The 21105-nt window shown below is 39.2% G+C and overlaps 1 protein-coding gene across 3 annotated transcripts in view; it reads right to left on the reverse strand.

Moving 5' to 3' along the window:
* il1rapl2 (interleukin 1 receptor accessory protein-like 2) overlaps positions 1–21105 on the reverse strand; it is a 761422-nt gene that overhangs the window by 3212 nt on the left and 737105 nt on the right. For all 3 annotated transcript variants that reach the window (XM_061901658.1, XM_061901657.1, XM_061901659.1), the window contains 6 exons: positions 19193–19253; positions 15720–15829; positions 8502–8647; positions 8212–8289; positions 8014–8130; positions 21–143 (listed from right to left, as the gene is read on the reverse strand). In XM_061901658.1, the coding sequence (XP_061757642.1) occupies positions 21–143; positions 8014–8130; positions 8212–8289; positions 8502–8647; positions 15720–15829; positions 19193–19253 (635 nt within the window). The remainder of the gene's footprint in view (positions 1–20; positions 144–8013; positions 8131–8211; positions 8290–8501; positions 8648–15719; positions 15830–19192; positions 19254–21105) is intronic.

Genomic DNA, 21105 nt, shown 5'->3' on the forward strand with positions numbered 1-21105 from the left:
TTATATCGGTAATCGTTGACCTGATGATGTCCATGACGGTTCTCACTCGGCGGCACCAGGGATGCTGAGGTGGTCGTCATGGCAATGGTGGAGACGGTGGTCTGCAGGTCTCCAAAGAGGCCCTGCTCACCTGCGTCCATTACCTGTTACCATGGAAACATAACAATGGACATTTCTGAGGAAACATTAACATGTTTGAGTGAGTGATTGGACGTCAACAGATTAAAGTTAAAATTGTCCTAGGAAAACGATTAAAAACTTTCAACATTGCCATCCAGGTGCATAACACCAATGCTGACAACGATATACTTTTATGCAATAATCAAAGTGTACTCTTCATCTTCTCAAAGTAATGAACCCACTGAGCCAAGGCAAGAAGTCAAAGTATTGCTAGTGAAGTGAATGATATTTATATAGTGCTTTTTCTCTAGTGACTCAAAGCGCTTTACATGGTGAAACCCATTAACTACATCATTGAGCTACATTTGAACCAGTGTGGGTGGCACTTGGAGCAGCTGGGTAAAGTGTCTTGCCCAAAGAACAAGAATTGCACATGAAACCCTCGAGTTGCTGCACAGCTACTCTACCACCCGAGCCACACCATCACTCACCTATTCAGTAGGTGACTGAGCAAGATGGAAGGTTTATGCTTAGTATTCTTGTGAAGATGTTTAGCAGAGTGCTCACTGGCCCAGGAATTGAAAAAGACAATTTTTCTTAGACTTATATCATTAAAGTTGACTTTCCATGGATAAATAAGTCCAATAATTGCATCTCAATGTGGCAAAGTTCTAAAGCTTGGGATTGTCCTCAAGGTGTTCCATGTAAGAATGTAAAGCTATAAGTTTACAATACTGTAGAAACAAGTGTGTATGCTGTGAAATAATATGGAGGTGAAGTAATTTGTGGGCCATGAATATTCTATTCAACTGTTTTGGGGGCCACATTTCCAGAAAGCTACGGAGCGGGTGTCCGGACTTTTCCCTTCACTATTAGTTTTACTGTTTATATTCTGAAGAAGAATTAAGATTACTCATTATATTTTAATATTTGAGTGAGACCCGGTCCTCTCTATAGCGGAAAAGTTGGGCCCCGAGGTCAAAAAGGTTAAGAACCCTTGCTCTATACAACACGAGCACTGTAGTGTTTTTAGAAATTTGCTGTAAAAATGTTTGTTTCCTAAGTTTTGAACAGAACTCTGGGATCAGTATAGTTTCATTCCTGGGCCGAAATTGGACTTCGGGCCGCCAGTTGAATCGTTGAATCGATGTCGAGTTTACCGATGCCAACGGGTACTTTTGAAAATGGTGTCGGTGACAAAACAAAAAGCAATGCTTTGTTATTGTTAGGAAATTTTGTGACAAGCAAGTTGAACAGAATAGTAACTTAAATTTCTAAGTTCCCGAATGCACCTCACTTGCCGTGACCTTGATTGGTGTTAAATGAGGAAGTGTTGTGTTGCTGTTGTGTCTATCACTTTGGCCAATTGTGTGTGCGGTGTTGCTACTGAGCACTTCTGTTGACTTGTTAAAGTTACCAATAAAATGTAAAAACAGTGTCGGGAGTCTTGGGACACTACATTATGTATAAGACGTTACTTGCACAATATCACAATATGTTGCAGTTGGCTGAGCCAGCATATATTTAGCACTGAAATTAAGCACCACTAGTTAATAGTGTGGTTACTACCAAAAAAACTTTATATTTTGGCACCGGTGCCAACATAAACCATGCTAAGTTTCGTTACCCTTACGATAAAAAACATCACTTTCGTTCTTTTTTACTTAAGTTTTTTTCTCTTTTGATTGCAGTGCAGCAAAGAAAAGTTAAAAGTGAAGGTGCTTGAATACTTGAATGATACCCATTCCCCCAGCTGGCTGGCAGCAGTGCTTGAATTAATCAACAGGCTGACCAGGAAATGTAACAAAGTATACATAGCTCTTGGGTCTACCATAAACAGGTAGGTAACTAGGATACAGATGTACAGTATGATATCCTTAAAGGCCTACTGAAATTAGATATTCTTATTTAAACTGGGATAGCAGGTCCATTCTATGTGTCGTACTTGATCATTTTGCGATATTGCCATATTTTTGCTTTAAGGATTTAGTAGAGAACATCCACGATAAAGTTAGCAACTTTAGGTGCTGAGAGAAATGCCCTGCCTGTACCGGAAATCGCAGATGATAACGTCACCCGTGTGATGGCTCCTCACATATTCACATAGTTTATAATGGGAGCCTCCAACAAAAAGTGCTATTCGGACCGAGAAAACGACAATTTCCCCATTAATTTGAGCGAGGATGAAAGATTCATGTTTGAGGATATTGATAGCAACGGACTGGAAAAAAAAAAAACAATTAAAAAAAAAATGCGATTGCAATCGCGTTGCATTGAGACAGATTCATATGTTTTTAGACACATTTACTAGGATAATTTTGGGAAATCCTTTATCTTTCTATTGTGTTGCTAGTGTTTTAGTGAGTTTAACAGTACCTGATAGTCGGAAGTGTACGTCCACGGCTGGGTGTTGACGCGCAGTGTCTCGGGAAGTCGACGGCAGCTGTACGGGAGGCGCAAGCTCAGCCGATATCCGGTAAGTGGCGACTTTTTAACCACAATTTTCTCACCGAAACCTGCTGGTTGACAAGTGGTCAGGATCCATGTCCGCTGTGATCCATAGGAAAGTTTCAACTCCGTGAATTTTAAACAAGGAATCACCGTGTGTTTGTGTGGCTAAAGGCTAAAGCTTCCCAACTCCATTGTTCTACTTTGACTTCTCCATTATTAATTGAACAAATTGCAAAACATTCAGCAACACAGATCTCCAAAATACCGTGTAATTATGCCGTTAAAGCAGATGACTTTTAGCTGTGTTTGTGCGCTGCGCTCATATTTCCAAACAGCCCGTGACGTCACGCGTACACGTCATCATTACGCGACGTTTTCAAGAAAAAAGTCCCGGGAAATTTAAAATTGCAATTTAGTAAACTAAAAAGGCCGTATTGGCATGTGTTGCAATGTTAATATTTCATCATTGATATATAAACTATCAGACTACGTCGTGGGTAGTAGTGGGTTTCAGTAGGCCTTTAAGTAGGATAGGCTCAACTAATAGCTTGACACATACGGATAAACAAATTGATATGATCATGTTGTCAATATTATTTTAAATGATTAAATAATAAATTAAGAGGGAGCGTGGATATTTTTTTTGTCCAATTGACAGAAATTAATTGAGAATTACTGGTGTAGGCTGTTGGACTGCATGTCGTGACCACCATGAAAAATAAAGATGGTATCTTTGAACATGTGAAAGGACCTGTTCCCATGAAAAGGACAGCGATAACTTAGCAGTGTTGTGGTCTAATTATTTAGACCTCCTTGTTAAGACCTACACTAAAACTGAACTAATACCAGGGTCATCTTATATTGTATTGATACCGACATTTTATGAACAGAATACAAAAATAATACAAATATAATGACATTTTTTTACCATATTATCACACATTTTAACCTTCATTACCGTAATTAATTCAAGTTGGGAGAAGCATGTGCTCTGTGTATGTTGGAATTTTCTGGAATACTTTTGCACTTTTCAGGCAAAATGAATGTTCTTTCACGCTCTGAGAAACATTACAATACTGTATTTTTTATGCCACTACTTTTTCATAATGTTTTTGGTTGAGGCTTCAGGCGGCATAGCTCAGTTTTAACACACATCAGGTATAGATATAGTTCATTGTGATTTTATTTGCTCCGGTCCTAAAGAGCCAGTAAAAGCTGTCGTAACAAAATAGTGGGACAGGGAAAATGTGATTTAGGCCTCCAAAGAAATATGTTTCATATCTTGTGACATCTTTTAAATCTTCAACAATCTTTTGAAGACCATGCAACAGCGTCACATGCGTCTTTGGTACAAGCTTCAAGCTGAAAAAGCAGTATGCACAAATTCACCACGCTCATGGCTTACAGATAACAGGACGTCAAAATGGTTTGTCTTTTCTTAAATAAGGTTTCTTTGGACAGGAAATTGAGAGACATTTCTCTGTATTAGACATACAAGTATACTGTATGTCCTATGTATGCACTATTTGCGTTAATAAAGTACATGCACCATTCACTTGGTATTGTAATTGAAGATTCAGTGCATTATTTGTTTTTCTGTCATTAGCCTTCCCTTTTAGCTGCAGGAAGACATGATTTTGCTTATCAGAGCCTCTACCACCTGAGGTGTACACACTTTATGCAGTCATTCTTATTTTCATACCCCCTATTTACATATATTCAGTCTGCATTTTACACACCATCTGTTTCCTGTAAATGTCTGCACTTGAGGGAAGCAAAACCACATAAAATAAACTACATTTTCATACCCATTTGAGTATCTGTTTTTTTTTGTTTTTTTTTACAATACCATCCTGCAGAATATTTATGCTGTATATTCAACAATACAGTTCAAGCATTTGAACCACTTAATACCTAAAACTAAGCAGTGTTACAATATCTTTAATGTTGTTACATTAGTATAAAATATTAATATGAAGGAAAGTTAGCCACCCACTGGCCATGATGACGTGATTAAAATCATGTTTTGAAGTTCACAAAACAGTCAGGAAATAGTTGAGTAAATTGGACGTTTATATACCGTATTTCCTTGAATTGCCGCAGGGCATATAGTATGCGCCTGCCTTGAATTACTGCCGGGTCAAACTCGCTTCGCAAAATAATTAGCGCATGCTTGGTATTACCGCCTGGTCAAACTCGTGACGTCACGAGTGACACGTCCCCTGTCATCATTTTCAAAATGGAGGAGGCTGATTTCAATACTGGTAATTGGAAATCGTATAAAGGGAAGAAGAATAAGAGCTATTCAGTAGGATTTAAAGTCCAAGCTTACATCACACTCAAATTTTTACTGCATGCCTTTGGTAAGTCCCGGAGTGAGAAGAGGTTTTAAAACAATTAGCACATGCTTACTTTTACCGCATGCCTGTGGTACGCGCAGGAGTGACAAGAGGTTTTAAATTAATTAGTGCCCCGGCGGCAATTCAAGGAAATACGGTAGTTTATATTCTGATACTGTACATGTACCAGAAGTCTCAAAATAAATGTACTTGTGGTGTTAACATTTAAAGTAGTTGGCTTAAATATTTCAACTAGCAGCTGTAGTTACCCTAAGCCAGAGCTCATCAATTGGCGGCCGGGGAGCCAAATACGGCCATGGAAGGACACCATACTGGTCTTCAATTTCAGTTCAAAATAAACATTTCTGCAGCAAATTCCTAAAAACACTGGAGTGCTCCTGTTTGTAGACACATTTAGACCACTGTAAACACATTGGCAGATCATTGCATTGACATTTTATCCTTGCTAGCAAACATAGAACACCGGGGTCTAAACTTCTGATTTATATAACTGAGGCGTTCCTCAAAGCACCCCTTCACGTACTCCTCTCCTTTTTGGCAGTTACCATTTTTTTCTCCACAATGTGATTGTATGCCCTAGTGTGTGAATGTGAGTGTGAATGTTGTCTGTCTATCTGTGTTGGCCCTGCGATGAGGTGGCGACTTGTCCAGGGTGTCCCCCGCCTTCCGCCCGATTGTAGCTGAGATAGGCGCCAGCGCCCCCCGCGACCCCGAAAGGGAATAAGCGGTAGAAAATGGATGGATGGATGATTGTATGTAACTAAGGTGTTGTTGCAGCTTGTTTACATCAGATGCAGTAATTTGTTCAACTTTAGTTATACTAGTAGTGTTCCCCAAGGTTCCATCTTAGCTCCTCTCTTTTTTATCATTTGAACTAGTCAACTGGGGGCCTGCAAGTTCAGTTTAGAAAAACTTGTAAGATTCACATTTTTGCAGCAGATTCTTTGACTATTTTTTTTTTTAGCAGAAGGTCATTAAAAATAACAGAGCGCTCCTGTAACTCTGACAAATAAATAGACCAAAACCAAATGTTTACTGTAGAGGAAGCTACTTCTTTAGAATATAGCTTTCTATAAATGTGGCCCCTAAAACTACTCAAATGAATATCCCTGCCCTAGGCTGTCGGCCTTGAGTCATTATAGACACAACATCGAGTGTAGAAATCTTATATTTTGACACAGTTGAGTTCCCCAGGAGTTGGTTAGAGATGCCTCATAGAAATGTTCTTTGATTGAGCAATCAGTGGCCATTACCAAACTTGAATATTGAAACAGCAGGATGTTATTACCCAACACAACTTACTCACATTATCATGAAATAAATAACACTAAAATCATCCCACAGTAACTTAACACATAATAGATACACAAACACAGGGCAAGTATACTACAGGTAATTTTAAACATGTACTTAGAGCAACTACTACAAAAAGGTGCCGGAAAACAGCCTGCAGTGCTTTGCAACATTTATTTTGTAAAAAAATGATAAAGTTACATGTTCAGAGTTACCATTATCATTACCTTAAGTAGTAGTAGTAGTAGTAGTTGCCCACTGTGTGGTTGTTTTAATGTCATTTCTGTGTTAGCACCATGATTGCAGTTAGTGTTCTACCTAGTACAGGAGTGTTAAACCCATTTTAGATTGACTGTCACATGAAGAAAAATCTACTTCAAAGTGGGCCGGACTGGTAAAATCATGGCACGATAACTTAAAAATAAAGACAACTTCCGATTGTTTTCTTTGTTTAAAAATAGAACAAACACACTCTGAAAATGTACAAATTATAAATTGTTGGGTTATTTTTACACTTACATGTTGCGGTTAATAGTATTCTATCTTTATTTGTTGTTATTTATAGTTTCTGAATAAATTATGTGATAATGTTCATCGGTCAACTCATTTGTGTTAATTTTCCATCCATCGATATAAAAAAATAATATCAAAATAAAATTGTTTGCAAATTTTCCTCAACTGGTGCATCAACATCATGTGGTTTATTTTCTTGTTTACATATGTAGCATCATCTACAAAAATACAAAGAATTGCTATTGCGACATCTTGTGGACACATGTAGAACAGCAGTTTCTTTCATTTAAACATTTTGGCTCATTTTTATACTTAGCAAACACATCCCGCGGGCCGGATAAAACCTGGCCGTATATTTTGACGCCGCTGATGTAGTACAATTCAAGATAACTGCAATGTCACCTATGAAGTCAAGTGGGGGCCACTATAGATGGTACCGTGGCCGTGAGTGAGACCCCCGCTGTATATATTTTCATAGCATCAAGTCTGCGTCATAACAAGAAAAGCTTCGGTATGCAATTTAGAAACACGCCAATACACAGAGTAGTTCTACATCCCTGCAATACGACCACGACGAGAAATACATTGTCAAATCGGTGTCACTCAGGCATACTTGCCAACCCTCCCGAAATTCAGCGCCTCTCCCGAAAACCTCCCGGGACAAATTTTCTGCCGAAAATCTTCCGAAATTCAGGCGGAGCTGGAGGCCACGCCCCCTCCAGCTCCATGCGGACCTGACTCTGCAATGTTGTGACCCTCTTAAACAGGACAATACTGCCATCTACTGTACATAGAATAGAATGGAATGTACTTTATTGATCCCTGGGGGAAATTCAGCACCCCAGGTCGCTCACAATAAACAAAATAATATAATATATATAAAAATTTAAATACTGATATATAAAAATGAAATACTCAAGTTGAGGAATTGTAAATGTAAATATACTCCTCCCCTCTTAACCACGTCCCACCCCGACCACGCTCCCACCCCCCTCCTCCCGAAATCGGAGGTCTCAAGGTTGGCAAGTATGCACTCAGGCAGTGTCAAAAACAAGTGAGAGTAACTTTTCTTTAAGGCATTTTAAATTTAAATTTGAATGTAAATGTTACACCTTCCTTACGGCCTGAGAAAAATAAAGAAACACATTCTTTTAAGCTAACTTGAGCCACATGTTAAAGAAAAAATGGATCAACTTGGGAATGAAAAACACTCTGGGTAGAGTCAATATTCATTGTTAAAAAAAAATGGACTCAGTGGACAACAGCAACAGTTTACCTGACGTCTGGACAAAGTCTCTCTTCGTTTAGCTGGCATCTCATATATCACCTGCTTCCAAAACTTAGACGACAGCTCACTGCTCTTTGGACCCCTCCATTTAATGATAGATAAAACCTGAGGAGAGGTAAAGAGATGGTATTTTATTGATCTCTATTGCTAAAGAGAAATCTGGCTTCAATATATTCTTTTACACACCTTTATTGTATGCTTAAGTGCTTCCACCTCTTGATAGTTGATCACACTCTTCAGATCTGCACATTCTATCATGATTACCTATGCAGAAAAGTAAATAAAATCAATGAAAATAAACATTAGGATATTAAATACTGCTTATGCAAACACTGAAACTTGACTCTAGGAGTTAAAGTAGACATTTCCCAAAAATTGCCTTTAAAATATGTCTGAACAAAATATTATGTGGAAGCTCTGGATGGTCAAAAGCTAATGTAACATGTTTTGAAGTTTCTCTTCTCCTTGATTTTTACCTTGATTTCCCCCGTAACCAGCATAGAGTGGAGTCGTGTTTCTATCTGAAAAATGCTCCAGCCTCTTTTGGACACAAACTCTGGAGTCAAAACAATGATCAAACGTCTGCTTTGCAACACACTACGAGCCAGGTCCTCAATGTATGCTAGAAGAGAGACAAAAAAAAAGAAAGGAGGCTTTTCAGAAAAAGAACTGGCTGTAATTCAATTTGAAAAATGTACAATCTTGAAAACTGCATCTCTTAAATGAGCCTATCAGCGAGCACAATCCATTTTGCGTGTCAGTCTTCATGTACAGGCAGAATATATTCTAATTACCTCAATTGTAGGAGGAGAAGATGCGATGTAATCGTTTAGTGCTCGCAATGTAATTAATTAATCCTGTAATTTTTTGTGTCTATATTTAGCACGTTTGAAATGTGTGTGCCAAACTGGCACAGTTATGCACAAATGAATGTGGCTTGTGTTAATTATCTCAGCTTCATTTTAAGTAAATTTTCTCAAAATACAAATAATTACACTTCAAACTAGAATAGTTTTTACTGTCTGAAGAAAGTGAATGTTCCATAAGTGAATGTTCCATAAGTCACACAGTCCAAAAGAATTTGAATAATTCAAAGCCTCTGCAGGCCATGTGGAGGCCAAAAGTAGGTTCAACCATTTATTTTTTTGGATTTTCATATTTCATTCATGACTAGAAGTCAGAGGGTTGAATTGTGAGCCCAGCCCTGTTACCTGAATGTTGTTTTTAATGTAATTGATTAATTTCAAAGTGTATATATATATATATATATATATATATATATATATATATATATGTATGTGTGTGTGTATACAAATAATGGAAAACATTTTCAGAATGGAACGGATTCCATATGTTCCTGTCGTGACTTGGACTGTGGTGTGATTTGTTTTCCCGTGGTGCAAATCGACTGGACGGGACATGGCATGAAGATACTGACATCTTTTAATTACTCACTCAAAAAGTACCAAACAAAAGGCGCGCACAAGGCCGGGGCAAAAACAACTTAGGACATGAAACATGAACTAAAAAAAACTCACTAAACTGTGGACATAAACACGAAACACTTGTTTTTGGTGTGGCGTGAAGAAGTCAAAAACAACAGAGCAATGGCATGAGCACTATGGCATGGACCGCGTAATCAATCAGGTATCAAGGGTGTGTAGCGGGTGATGTCGCCAGGCTGACTGCCTGGCAACTACAGGCTTAAATAGTGGTGCAGTGATTGACAAGTGCGTGAGTCCAAACAAATCAGGTGCGTGAGTCGTGAACACATAAAAGGTGAAACTAATGCGTTGTCATGGTGACAAAACAAACAAGAGTGCACAATGAGTCCAAAACCAAACAGAACGTGACCACTAAACATGACAGTTTTATTGTATGCAGACTTTTGATTGAATGTGTTTAGTATTTAGACTGCATCAAAAAAATCCATTCGTCGTCATGTTTTTCATAATGATTTTGAACGAAAGTGCAGTTACCCGGATTGACTGATTAAAACTAAATTAATTAATGCTTTTTTTTGTCCGCTGGCATTTTTTTTTTGTTAACGCTGTTCGTTTTTTCATTTGTAATAATTATTATTAATATATCTCCAAAATGAGCACCTTCAGTGCTGCAAAAAAATAATGGGTGGTAAATGTTTCCTGCATGTTTGAAAACACAACAAACATCAGAGCTCGGAGCATGATAAAATGAATGTGCAGTAATTGATGGAGTGGTGAGGCCTCGTATCGTACACACAGAATCCTAATTTAAATAAGGCATTCTACACCACTTTACAATTGTACATGCAGTGTCAGTCGATCATACGCAACACGCCCGTTAATAGTACACACAATTTGATAGATTGCACATGCTGTTAAACGTGTGGTATTTGGATCTTAGTAAATCAGGCCCTGTGTTTGTGAATTGTCAGAACAGAGTTGAACAAAGACAGCAATTTAAGTTTACTTTGATGGATTCATAAGAAGCACATGGCACCCATTTTGGGGAATGGCCATCAACCTCACAATAATAGAAAGCAGTTGTTGGTGAATATATCAAACACATACAGTAATAAAGTGACATAAGGAAGATGTCTAAACATTCCACTGTTTGAGGTATTCTTAAATAGATTGAAATACATTCATTGCATTACATCTCAATTGACCCTTGTCATTATGAACATCTCAATTGACCCTTGTCATTGTCAGGAATGTTCTACAACATTTCTGGTGCGAGATGTGTGTCAAGAAAACAGTCAAGTCACAACAAACTGAAAATCAGTCAAGAGTTTGTTCTTCTTCATTTTATCGTTCAGAAAATAGCGCCAAGCAGTTTTGATGATCTAATTCCTTTGCTTCAACCTAATGCAGAAACCATTTTTTTGTGCTGTTTGTGTGAGTCTTAATTGTTAAAAAAAAAATAAAAAAAAGTAGGTCCCTGCAGCTGTTTATTATTTCAGATGATTAGCACGAATTGCTAAAATAATGAGAAATCTTCTGACACACCCACTGCAATTTCACACTCAGGATTAATTGGCACAGCATTGATACAATTATGTATGCTTGCCTTTCCTTTCATAATTATTTAATTTTAAATGTATTAACCACCCTACATCAAACGTTTGTATTATTATCTCACCTGGCTGGTCTCTTTGGAATTGTGCTCAAAATAAGAGTCATTAAAATAAAATCATAAAAATATCATAAAAAGTACGGCATGATATTAGTGCTGATAAAAGCACTACTCTTGATGATCAGGCTGAAGGCTAGATAAGGACTCTATTTCCTTCTGTTTTACTAATCATCTTTCATTGTCATTTAGTTATAGTGAATACCCAAACATTTTCTAATTTATAGTGACTTTAATAAATGTGTGAGATATAAGCTGAATTTAATACAAAAATGACAGTGGTCAGTTTGTGTGCAAATGTTGATCCGAGATCAGAGGAGAACGTTCATGTCAACCTAGCAAAAAAGTTTGAAGGAGAAGAAGCGAGTTGGCTTAGTTTACAGTGGTGGCGCGATGCAGCATTAAAATCCAGGATTTATCAACGAGTCAAAAACAGATATTTTCATGACCGTCTCAATTACTCACGTTAACTTGGTATTTGTGGATGGTCTTGAAACATAACACCACAAATACCGCATTTCAGAATTGGGAACATAAGGCTATATTATGTTCCATCAGGGTAAGAAGTAACATTACATTTACTTAAGTAACTTTTTAGATAAATTGTACTTATCAGAGTAGTTTTAATGCAACATATTATTTTAATTTTTGTAAAGAAGTATAGCTACTTTTACTCCGTTACACTGATTTTTATTTGGATCGCTACATCTATTTATAACACAATTATTTATAATCTGCTCGCAAAGACGCATTTATTCGGCTTGTTAGAGAAACTTCATCCAGCCCTAGAGATGTTTGACTTCATTTCACCAACCAAACAGAGCCTGGCAGTCACACGACCTCACCCAAACGACACACTATAAAACGTGGAATTATGTCAGACGAGGCGATGTCAATGTTTACTTACAAACAAGACAAATAAACTTGTGTATCATGCGCTGTCATCTGTGTCAGTAGAAACAATTACTTTTCAGCCTACAATAATTAAACTTTCAAATAAAGAAAACACGTTGCGGTAAGTTTTAGATGTATCTATTTATCCATCCATCCATTTTCTACCGCTTATTCCCTATCGGGGTCGCGGGGGGCGCTGGCGCCTATCTCAGCTACAATCGGGGGGAAGGCGGGGTACACCGTTGACAGGTCGCCACCTCATCGCAGGGCCAACACAGATAGACAGACAACGTTCACACTCACATTCACACACTAGGGCCAATTTTTTAGTATTGCCAATCTACCTATCCCCAGGTGCATGTCTTTGGAAGTGGGAGGAAGCCGGAGTACCCGGAGGGAACCCACGCATTCACGGGGAGAACATGCAAACTCCACACAGAAAGATCCCGAGCCTGGATTTGAACCCAGGACTGCAGGACCTTCGTATTGTGAGGCAGACGCACTAACCCCTCTGCCACCGTGAAGCCTGTATTTATTTATTTTTTAATTTTTAATTTTTTATGTTTTAGCTGCACAAAAACCATTAGCACTGTTATAGCATCATAAATGATGCTATAATGTAAAATGTAAAATGTGCATCTTTTGTAGCGCATGCTATAGTAGTGGCTGTCTCACTCTCTCTCACACACATGCACACACACACCAACTACTGCTGCAGTACAAAAAGCCATAATGAATACTAAATTGTAGACACAAATAATGGAAATCCTCCTTGTGCATGCAACCCCCTGGCACCTCACGACCCAGTAATCGAGAAACACAGCTGGAACGATGCTCTTATTTCAGTACAAATTTTGTCTAACCACCTCCGTGTTTCATTGACTATAAAACATGTATTAAAACTGAACTAAGGTCAGTAAATCTGAATCTTTATATATCTATTTGGAAACCTCTAAAGATAATTACATCTGTACGTACAAATCCACTCTGCCTCTTGCTCGTCAATGTGTACAGTTGTCGTCCAATAAAAGCACCAGGATGTACAGTCTAACTCAGGGGTCGGCAACTCGCGGCTCTTTGACCACTCTGATGTGGCTCAGCCGCATACTTGCCCACCGCCTGGAGAAGTCTGGTTTCCAGATTTCAGTGTCTCTACCAACATTTTTCGATTTTCACCCAGACACCAACTTTGAGGGCGTGCCGTGATGACAATGCCTCTTGCACCAATTCTACATGTAATCGCACCAGGATTTTCACCATGTTGTCTGCGTGCCGGCCGGCCGGTCACATTTTGGATGTGACCTCTATCAGAACGCATTTATTAATTAATTTTCCTGAAGGAACTCTCCTGAAGGAATCAATAAAGTACTATCTATCTATCTATCATGCGCAACTGCAAGGCATACTTGGTCAACAGACATACAGGTCACACTGAGGGTTGTGATATAAACAACTTTAACACTCTTACTAATATGTGCCACACTGTGAACCCACACCAAACAAGAATGACAAACACATTTCGGGAGAACATCCGCACTATAACACAACATAAACACGACAGAACAAATACCCAGAATCCCATGTATCCCTAACTCTTCCGGGCTGCATTATACACTCCCGCCTCCCCAACCCGGCCCACCTCAACCGACGCACTGAGGGGTGGAGGGGGGGGGCACTGTTGGGTTGGTGGTAGCTGGGTGTATAATGTAGCCCGGAAGAGTTAGGGAAACTTGGGATTATGGGTATTTGTTGTGTTGTGTTTATATTGTGTTATAGTGCGGATGTTCTCCCAAAATGTGTTTGTCATTCTTGTTTGGTGTGGGTTCACAGTGTATTAGTAATAGTGCTAAAGTTGTTTAAACGGCCACCCTCAGTGTGACCTGTATTGCTGTTGAATAAGGATGCCTTGCAGTCTGTTACGTGTGTCTACAATAGTCTTATCAAACAATTCTTTGGGCTGGCAAGCTATTTGTACAAGCTGTAGAGGGCGCTTGCGGTGGTGCCATCATTGTACGCCCTTATTATTGTTCATTGGGTGAACACAAGCGTACATTTGTGAAAATAATTACTCTGAAATTCGGGAAACTCCCGGGAAAATTGGGAGATTTGGCAGGTGTGAGGCTGTCAAGCAGCGTTCATACATAACTCGCGGGCTGCACTAACATTACATTTTCATATTAAGGTGCGGGCCGCATGTCTGAGACCGCTGGTTTATACATAGCACAAAGCAAAAAAAACGCTGTATGCCGTATTATTTTATTATAAATTTCAAAAGAGTTATGTGGCTCCCATTGTTTTCTTTACCCTGTGAAACGGGTCAAAATTACTCTTTGAGTGGTAAAGGTTGCCGACCCCTGGTCTAACTGATCTTTAATCATCAAGAAATATGACTTTTTTAAATTCTATATTATATTGATTATGTCTTGTCCAGTCACTTGGGCAAATCATATTGTTGATGTAGATGCCCATATCTGCTGTAAAGATTTACTTTACAAAAGAGAAGTGTGGGATACTTCTCTTGTTGCCTTATTTGTATTTGACTTCGTTAAATATATTTATTTAATGTTTGGCACAGCCGGACCAGAGCAGGAGGGGATAGAAAAAGAAAAAAAAGGAAGACAGAGTGGGAAATTGCGGGTAGCACACAGAGAGACAACAACAACAAAAACAAAAGCAGCAACAACATCAGCTAATTTGATATGTACAAATATGATACAAAAAGTGATAGCAAAGAAACAATTAGTGAAGTAAATATTATTAACACAGAAATGACAATCAACATTATCACACTACAAATGGGGCAATACAAATACCAATAGAAATAGCATGATTGATAATGAATTATAGCAATAATTACATCTATTATCAACAATACAATTGTTTCAAATGCAACAATACATAAATGTATACATGTATGAATAAAAAAAATCAAAACAAACACAATTATTAGTTGTCTGATTTAATGCTCAATGTGCATATGAGATAAGAAAAATGTGTCGGGACACATTCGCTAAGAAAAAATAAATTATAACTGATGTCCTCAAACGGTCATTTTAGACACTTACAACAACAGTTATGTTTCCATCTTTACTAGGACGGACAATTTGTCAGAGGAGACTTGAAATCATTCACAGAGTTGAAGATAAAACATGAATACAACACAGATAATATCTGTTGCCTGCAAAAAACACTTTCAAATAAAAATGCTTTGGTATTCTAAACAGACTGTGGTTGTCCATCTATGATAGTGTATGTGTGTGATTGTGTGTGTTTGTGTGTGTGTATGTGTGTAAGTGAGGTCAGAGCATTGACAGATAGAGCAATAACAGCCAAATTTCCCCCTTGAGTACAGGACAGAGAGTGACACATAACCCCAGAAATGATGAAAAATTGTGTGGATAAAATGTGTCCACTCAGTGTGTGTGTGTGTGTGTGTGTGTGTGTGTGTGACTATGTGTGTTTGTAGTCGGGTAAGAATGACAGAAACATGCTAACGTGTGTGTTTTGGCTGGAATTTGGCCCAATGACGTTAGAGAGGTACAACTGTGACCAAATACATACCATGTGTGTCAGCGCATTGCGAGTATGTTATGATGCATAACCACATAAAGTAATCACTCTGGGTGTTTTAGGGCTTCTGTGTGTGCCAAGCCGGGTCGATAGAGACGTGACTGATGGATACTTACTACTGCTTGGAATGAGATCTCTGTCTGGTATAAACAGCTTGTATCCGTAATGTTTCTCCAACACGTCAGGCAAGATCTCCAAAGCAAACGTCTCCTCATCGCTGCTCGTTCTGCATAAGTTAAGAGTCACACAAAAGCATGATCAAGTAGCCTAGTTAGCGCCTTGCATGGCAGCTCCCAACATCAGTGTGTGAATGGGTGAATACTGTCAAAGCGCTTTGGGCTACTTAGAAAAGGGGTAGAAAAGCGCTATACAAGTACAACCATTTACCATTTACATCATCAAGTGCATACATTCTTTTATTGACGGCAGCCAGCCACTGATAACTTGCCTTCACTTATAAACATAATGGGACTGTTTGCAAATTGAGATTGCCGTTAGAACTCCGTACAGCAGGTGGCTGGCTCTAGTTTAACACACCTTATAATGGGATTGCACTGTACACAAAGATACACATTTTGATGTTGCACTGTTTTTACTGCCAAGTACCATCTTGGGATTGGCTTTGGGCATTTCTGCACTTTTAAATGTTAGTGCAGGAAGCCCAAGAAAAAAACATGTCATTGAACGCACAAGGCAGAACAAGATAAATGCTGTACTCATATTTGTACCTGACAGTACCTGGTGTTTCCACTGGAAAAGTATCAATAAAAGTTGGAGTGATTGAGTAAGTACCATCCAGTGCAAAAGGTACGTAACAATTATCAAAATAAAATTGTGTTTTGTTCAACTGGTTATAGACTTCAGGAAATGGAAACAATTATGCGGGTTATGTCTTCATTTGTATCCATGTTAGGCTAACACTTTAGTATGGGTAACGCATCCATCCATCCATCCATTTTCTACCGCTTATTCCCTTTCGGGGTTGCGGGGGGCGCTGGCGCCTATCTCAGCTACAATCGGGCGGAAGGCAGGGTACACCCTGGACAAGTCGCCACCTCATCGCAGGGCCAACACAGATAGACAGACAACATTCACACTCACATTCACACTCTAGGGCCAATTTAGTGTTGCCAATCAACCTATCCCCAGGTGCATGTCTTTGGAAGTGGGAGGAAGCCGGAGTACCCGGAGGGAACCTACGCATTCACGGGGAGAACATGCAAACTCCACACAGAAAGATCCCGAGCCTGGATTTGAACCCAGGACTGCAGGAACTTCGTATTGTGAGGCAGACGCACTAACCCCTCTTCCACCGTGATTGAGTAAGTACCATCCAGTGCAAAAGGTACGTAACAATTATCAAAATAAAATTGTGTTTTGTTCAACTGGTTATAGACTTCAGGAAATGGAAACAATTATGCGGGTTATGTCTTCATTTGTATCCATGTTAGGCTAACACTTTAGTATGGGTAACGCATATTCACCAATAATTAATTGGGTATTAACACGCAAATTAGTAACAAATTGGCTCTTAATAAGTCGTTATTAAGTACTTGTTAATGCCTTATGGGGACGGCGTTGCGCGGTTGGGAGAGTGGCTGTGCCAGCAACCTGAGGGTTGAGCAAGACACTTCACCCTTGCTCCTGATGGGTCGTGGTTAGGTCCCTGCATGGCAGCTCCCGCCATGTGTGTGAATATGTGTGTGAATGGTGTCAAAGCGCTTTGAGTACCTTGAATGTAGAAAAGCGCTATACAAGCAAAAGCCATTTATGGTAACACTTCAGTATGGGGAACATATTCACCATTAATTAGTTGCTTATTAACATGCAAATTAGTAACATATAGGCCCTTAATTAGTCATTATTAAGTACTTATTAATGCCTTATTTTGCATGACCTTATTATAAAACCAGTAAGCCATTAACTAAGAGTCTCCCCTCAATAACCTCAGAATTATTGCTTATGAATAACCCTAACCCTTATATGTTCCCCTAATACTTGCCAACTCTCCCGGATTTTTCGGGAGACTCCCGAAATTCAGCGCCTCTCCCGAAAACCTCTAGGGACAAATTTTCTCCCGAAAATCTCCCGAAATTCAGGCGGAGCCGGAGGCCACACCCTCTCCAGCTCCATGCATCAAACTGAGCAATGTTGTGACCATCTTAAACAGGACAATACTGCCATCTACTGTACATAAAATAGAATATAATGTACTTTATTGATCCCTGGGGGAAATTCAGCACTACAGTTCTCTCACAATAAACAATGATAATAATAAATAATATAATATATATAATACATAATATATGAATAATATAAATATATTCTACATATATTCTACATTTAAGTGCAGTCAAGGAAAATATGCATTAGGGAGTCTGTTCTGAAGCCCACAGTAAAGAGACGTAACTTCATAACGTCGCCTGGTTATTGACTCCAACCCAATATATTACACCGCCGATGAGCAAAATGAAGAAATACGCAGGCAAGTTCCAAAACGAATGGAAAAAAGAATTTCAGTTTATACAGGAGAGTTCAAAGGGGATGGGGTATGTTGCCTGTAAATTTTGTAGAACAAACTTCTCCATTGAACACAAAGCGTCAGCAGCGCAGCATCGTTCACAACCCAGTATTATGGGCCACCTCGCAAAATGGAGACCTGATGGTGTAACTTATGCTGAGACAAAGATGGCTATGCTGATAGCTGGATGCAACATCCAGTTCTCATTTGCGGATGTCTACAACAAATCCGTGAAGGATATGTTCCCGGATTCGGAGATCGGTCGCCAGTACGCAAATGGCAGAACAAAGGTTACTCAAGTAGTGAAAGGTAAGTGTTTTTTTTTTTTTAGTAACCAGCAAGCACAGTACAATTAATAGAACAACTGTGTTTTTATTACTGTGTATTTGATAGGCGCCGTCGGAAATTCAACTATTTCTTTTACTTATATATATAATAAAATAAATATTTATAGCTACAATTCACTTAAAGTCAAGTATTTCATACATATATATATATACATATATATATATATATATATATATATATATATATATATATATATATATATATATATATATATATATATATATATATATATATATATATATATATATATGTATGTATGTATGAAATACTCGAGTTGGTGAATTACACTCCTCCCCTCTTAACTACGCCCCCCTACCCTCCACCTCCCGAAATCGGAAGTCTCAAGGCTGGTAAGTATGCTCTAATGTCCAAATAACTCTAAATTAAATCATTTTTACTTAGAATATGTTCCCCAGAATATGTTCCCCATACCCATGTTAGATGGATAAGCTACAATGCCAAGCAATTACACCTTAAAATACGGCAATTTGTTAAGAAATGCATAAAAAAAAGTGTGTTTAGCCCCACCCTGGGCAAAATTCTTTTAACCTAGTGTGGCCCCCGAGTCAAACATACCGAGCACCCCTGACTTACACCCTAGTAAACTAGCATGTGTTGGCCAGTTTTGTGTGCACTACATTAATATGTGTTCTGTTTAAATAGAGTTGATAAAGAAGAAGGCAGTGTTAAATATAGCATGTGTGCACAGAGGTGGCTGACCTGCCCAATGAATCCAGATCCACTTTGGTGTAAGAGAGATATCCATCATACTCTTTATTATCTACATTGGACACAGAAAGAAATACAGAGATTGAGAGAAATGAATAACCAGGAGTAGTGCTGTATACCAAGATACCATGCAAAGCATAACAATGATCCGAAGCAACACTCTCAAAATATATACAGGAATCACCCCTAGCAAGCAGTGTCTCTGTGCAACACATACTGCAATTGTATTAATATTTTCAAACTGAGTTTCTTCCTACTCCTTTTTGGACATTTTAAAATGTAAAACTGTAAATTGTGGTGTAATACATTGTAACTGTTTGCATGGGAGAAATAAACTAACATCAAAACAGAAACCATTTTTCTGTTCTGTTTTTGGAGTCTCTGAGTTTATTGTAAGACTGTTGAAGTGTCTGTGTAGATTCTCAGTCATGGTAACCAGAAAAGGTTGAATTGAGGCAACTGGACTCCTTTTTTTTTGATGAAGCTTGTTAATGCCCACTCTTCTCGTGGAATGAGACAACCTTTGGGGGAAAAATGTCAGGATGTTGTTGTCAGTCGATGACAATGAACGTGATGACACAAACATCCAACTTTTTTAGTGTGTCTTAAATGTCTTCTTTCACACCTCTTTCATTTCAGCAGTCCTCACTCTCCAGAATTTAGACATTAATTTTTGAGATGCCAATGAACTGCTGACATTGGGCCCGAGTGAAGGAACAACAGCAAACAAGAACAATCCAATTTCCTTGTTACTTCGCAAGTTAGAACTATCCATCCATCCATCCATCCATCTTCTTCCGCTTATCCAAGGTTGGGTCGCGGGGGCAGCAGCCTAAGCAGGGAAGCCCAGACTTCCCTCTCCCCAGCCACTTCGTCTAGCTCTTCCCGGGGGATACCGAGGCGTTCCCAGGCCAGACGGGAGACATAGACTTCCCAACGTGTCCTGAGTCTTCCCCGTGGCCTCCTACTGGTTGGACGTGCCCTAAACACCTCCCTACGGAGGCGGTCGGGTGGCATCCTGACCAGATGCCCAAACCCCCTCATCTGGCTCCTCTCGATGTGGAGGAGCAGCGGCTTTACTTTGAGTTCCTCCCGGATGACAGAGCTTCTCACCCTATCTCTAAAGGAGAGCCCCGCCACCCGGCGGAGGAAACTCATTTCGGCCGCTTGTACCCGTGATCTTATCCTTTCGGTCATGACCCAAAGCTCATGACCATAGGTGAGGATGGGAACGTAGATCGACCGGTAAATTGATAGCTTTGCCTTCCGGCTCAGTTCCTTCTTCACCACAACGGATCGGTACAACTTCCGCATTACTAAAGACGCCGCACCGATCCGCCTGTCGATCTCACGATCCACTCTTCCCCCAATCGTGAACAAGACTCCTAGGTACTTGAACTCCTCCACTTTGGGCAGGGTCTCCTCCCCAACCTGGAGATGGCATTCCACCCTTTTCCGGGCGAGAACCATGGACTCGGATTTGGAGGTGCTGATTCTCATTCTGGTCGCTTCACACTCGGTTGCGAACCGATCCAGTGAGAGCTGAAGATCCCGGCCAGATGAAGCCATCAGGACCACATCATCTGCAAAAAGCAGAGACCTAATCCCGCGGCCACCAAACCGGAATCCCTCAACGCCTTGACTGTGCCTAGAAATTCTGTCCATAAAAGTTATGAACAAATATTTATCTGGATATCAGACTGGCATTGAAAACTATGCACTGTATGTATTGAAAATTACAGTCATTACAATAATGTTTACATTTTCTTCCTGTACTTGTTAGCTCTTCATTGAATGTATCTAATTTCATGGTATTTGCAAAACACTTATTACATTTTTTGTAAATGTTTCCCCTATCTATATTACATATAATTTAATAGTTCCAAAGTAATTCCAACTCATTA

The sequence above is a fragment of the Nerophis ophidion genome, linkage group LG05, assembly GCF_033978795.1.
Source record: "Nerophis ophidion isolate RoL-2023_Sa linkage group LG05, RoL_Noph_v1.0, whole genome shotgun sequence".
NCBI classification, from domain to species: domain Eukaryota; kingdom Metazoa; phylum Chordata; class Actinopteri; order Syngnathiformes; family Syngnathidae; genus Nerophis; species Nerophis ophidion.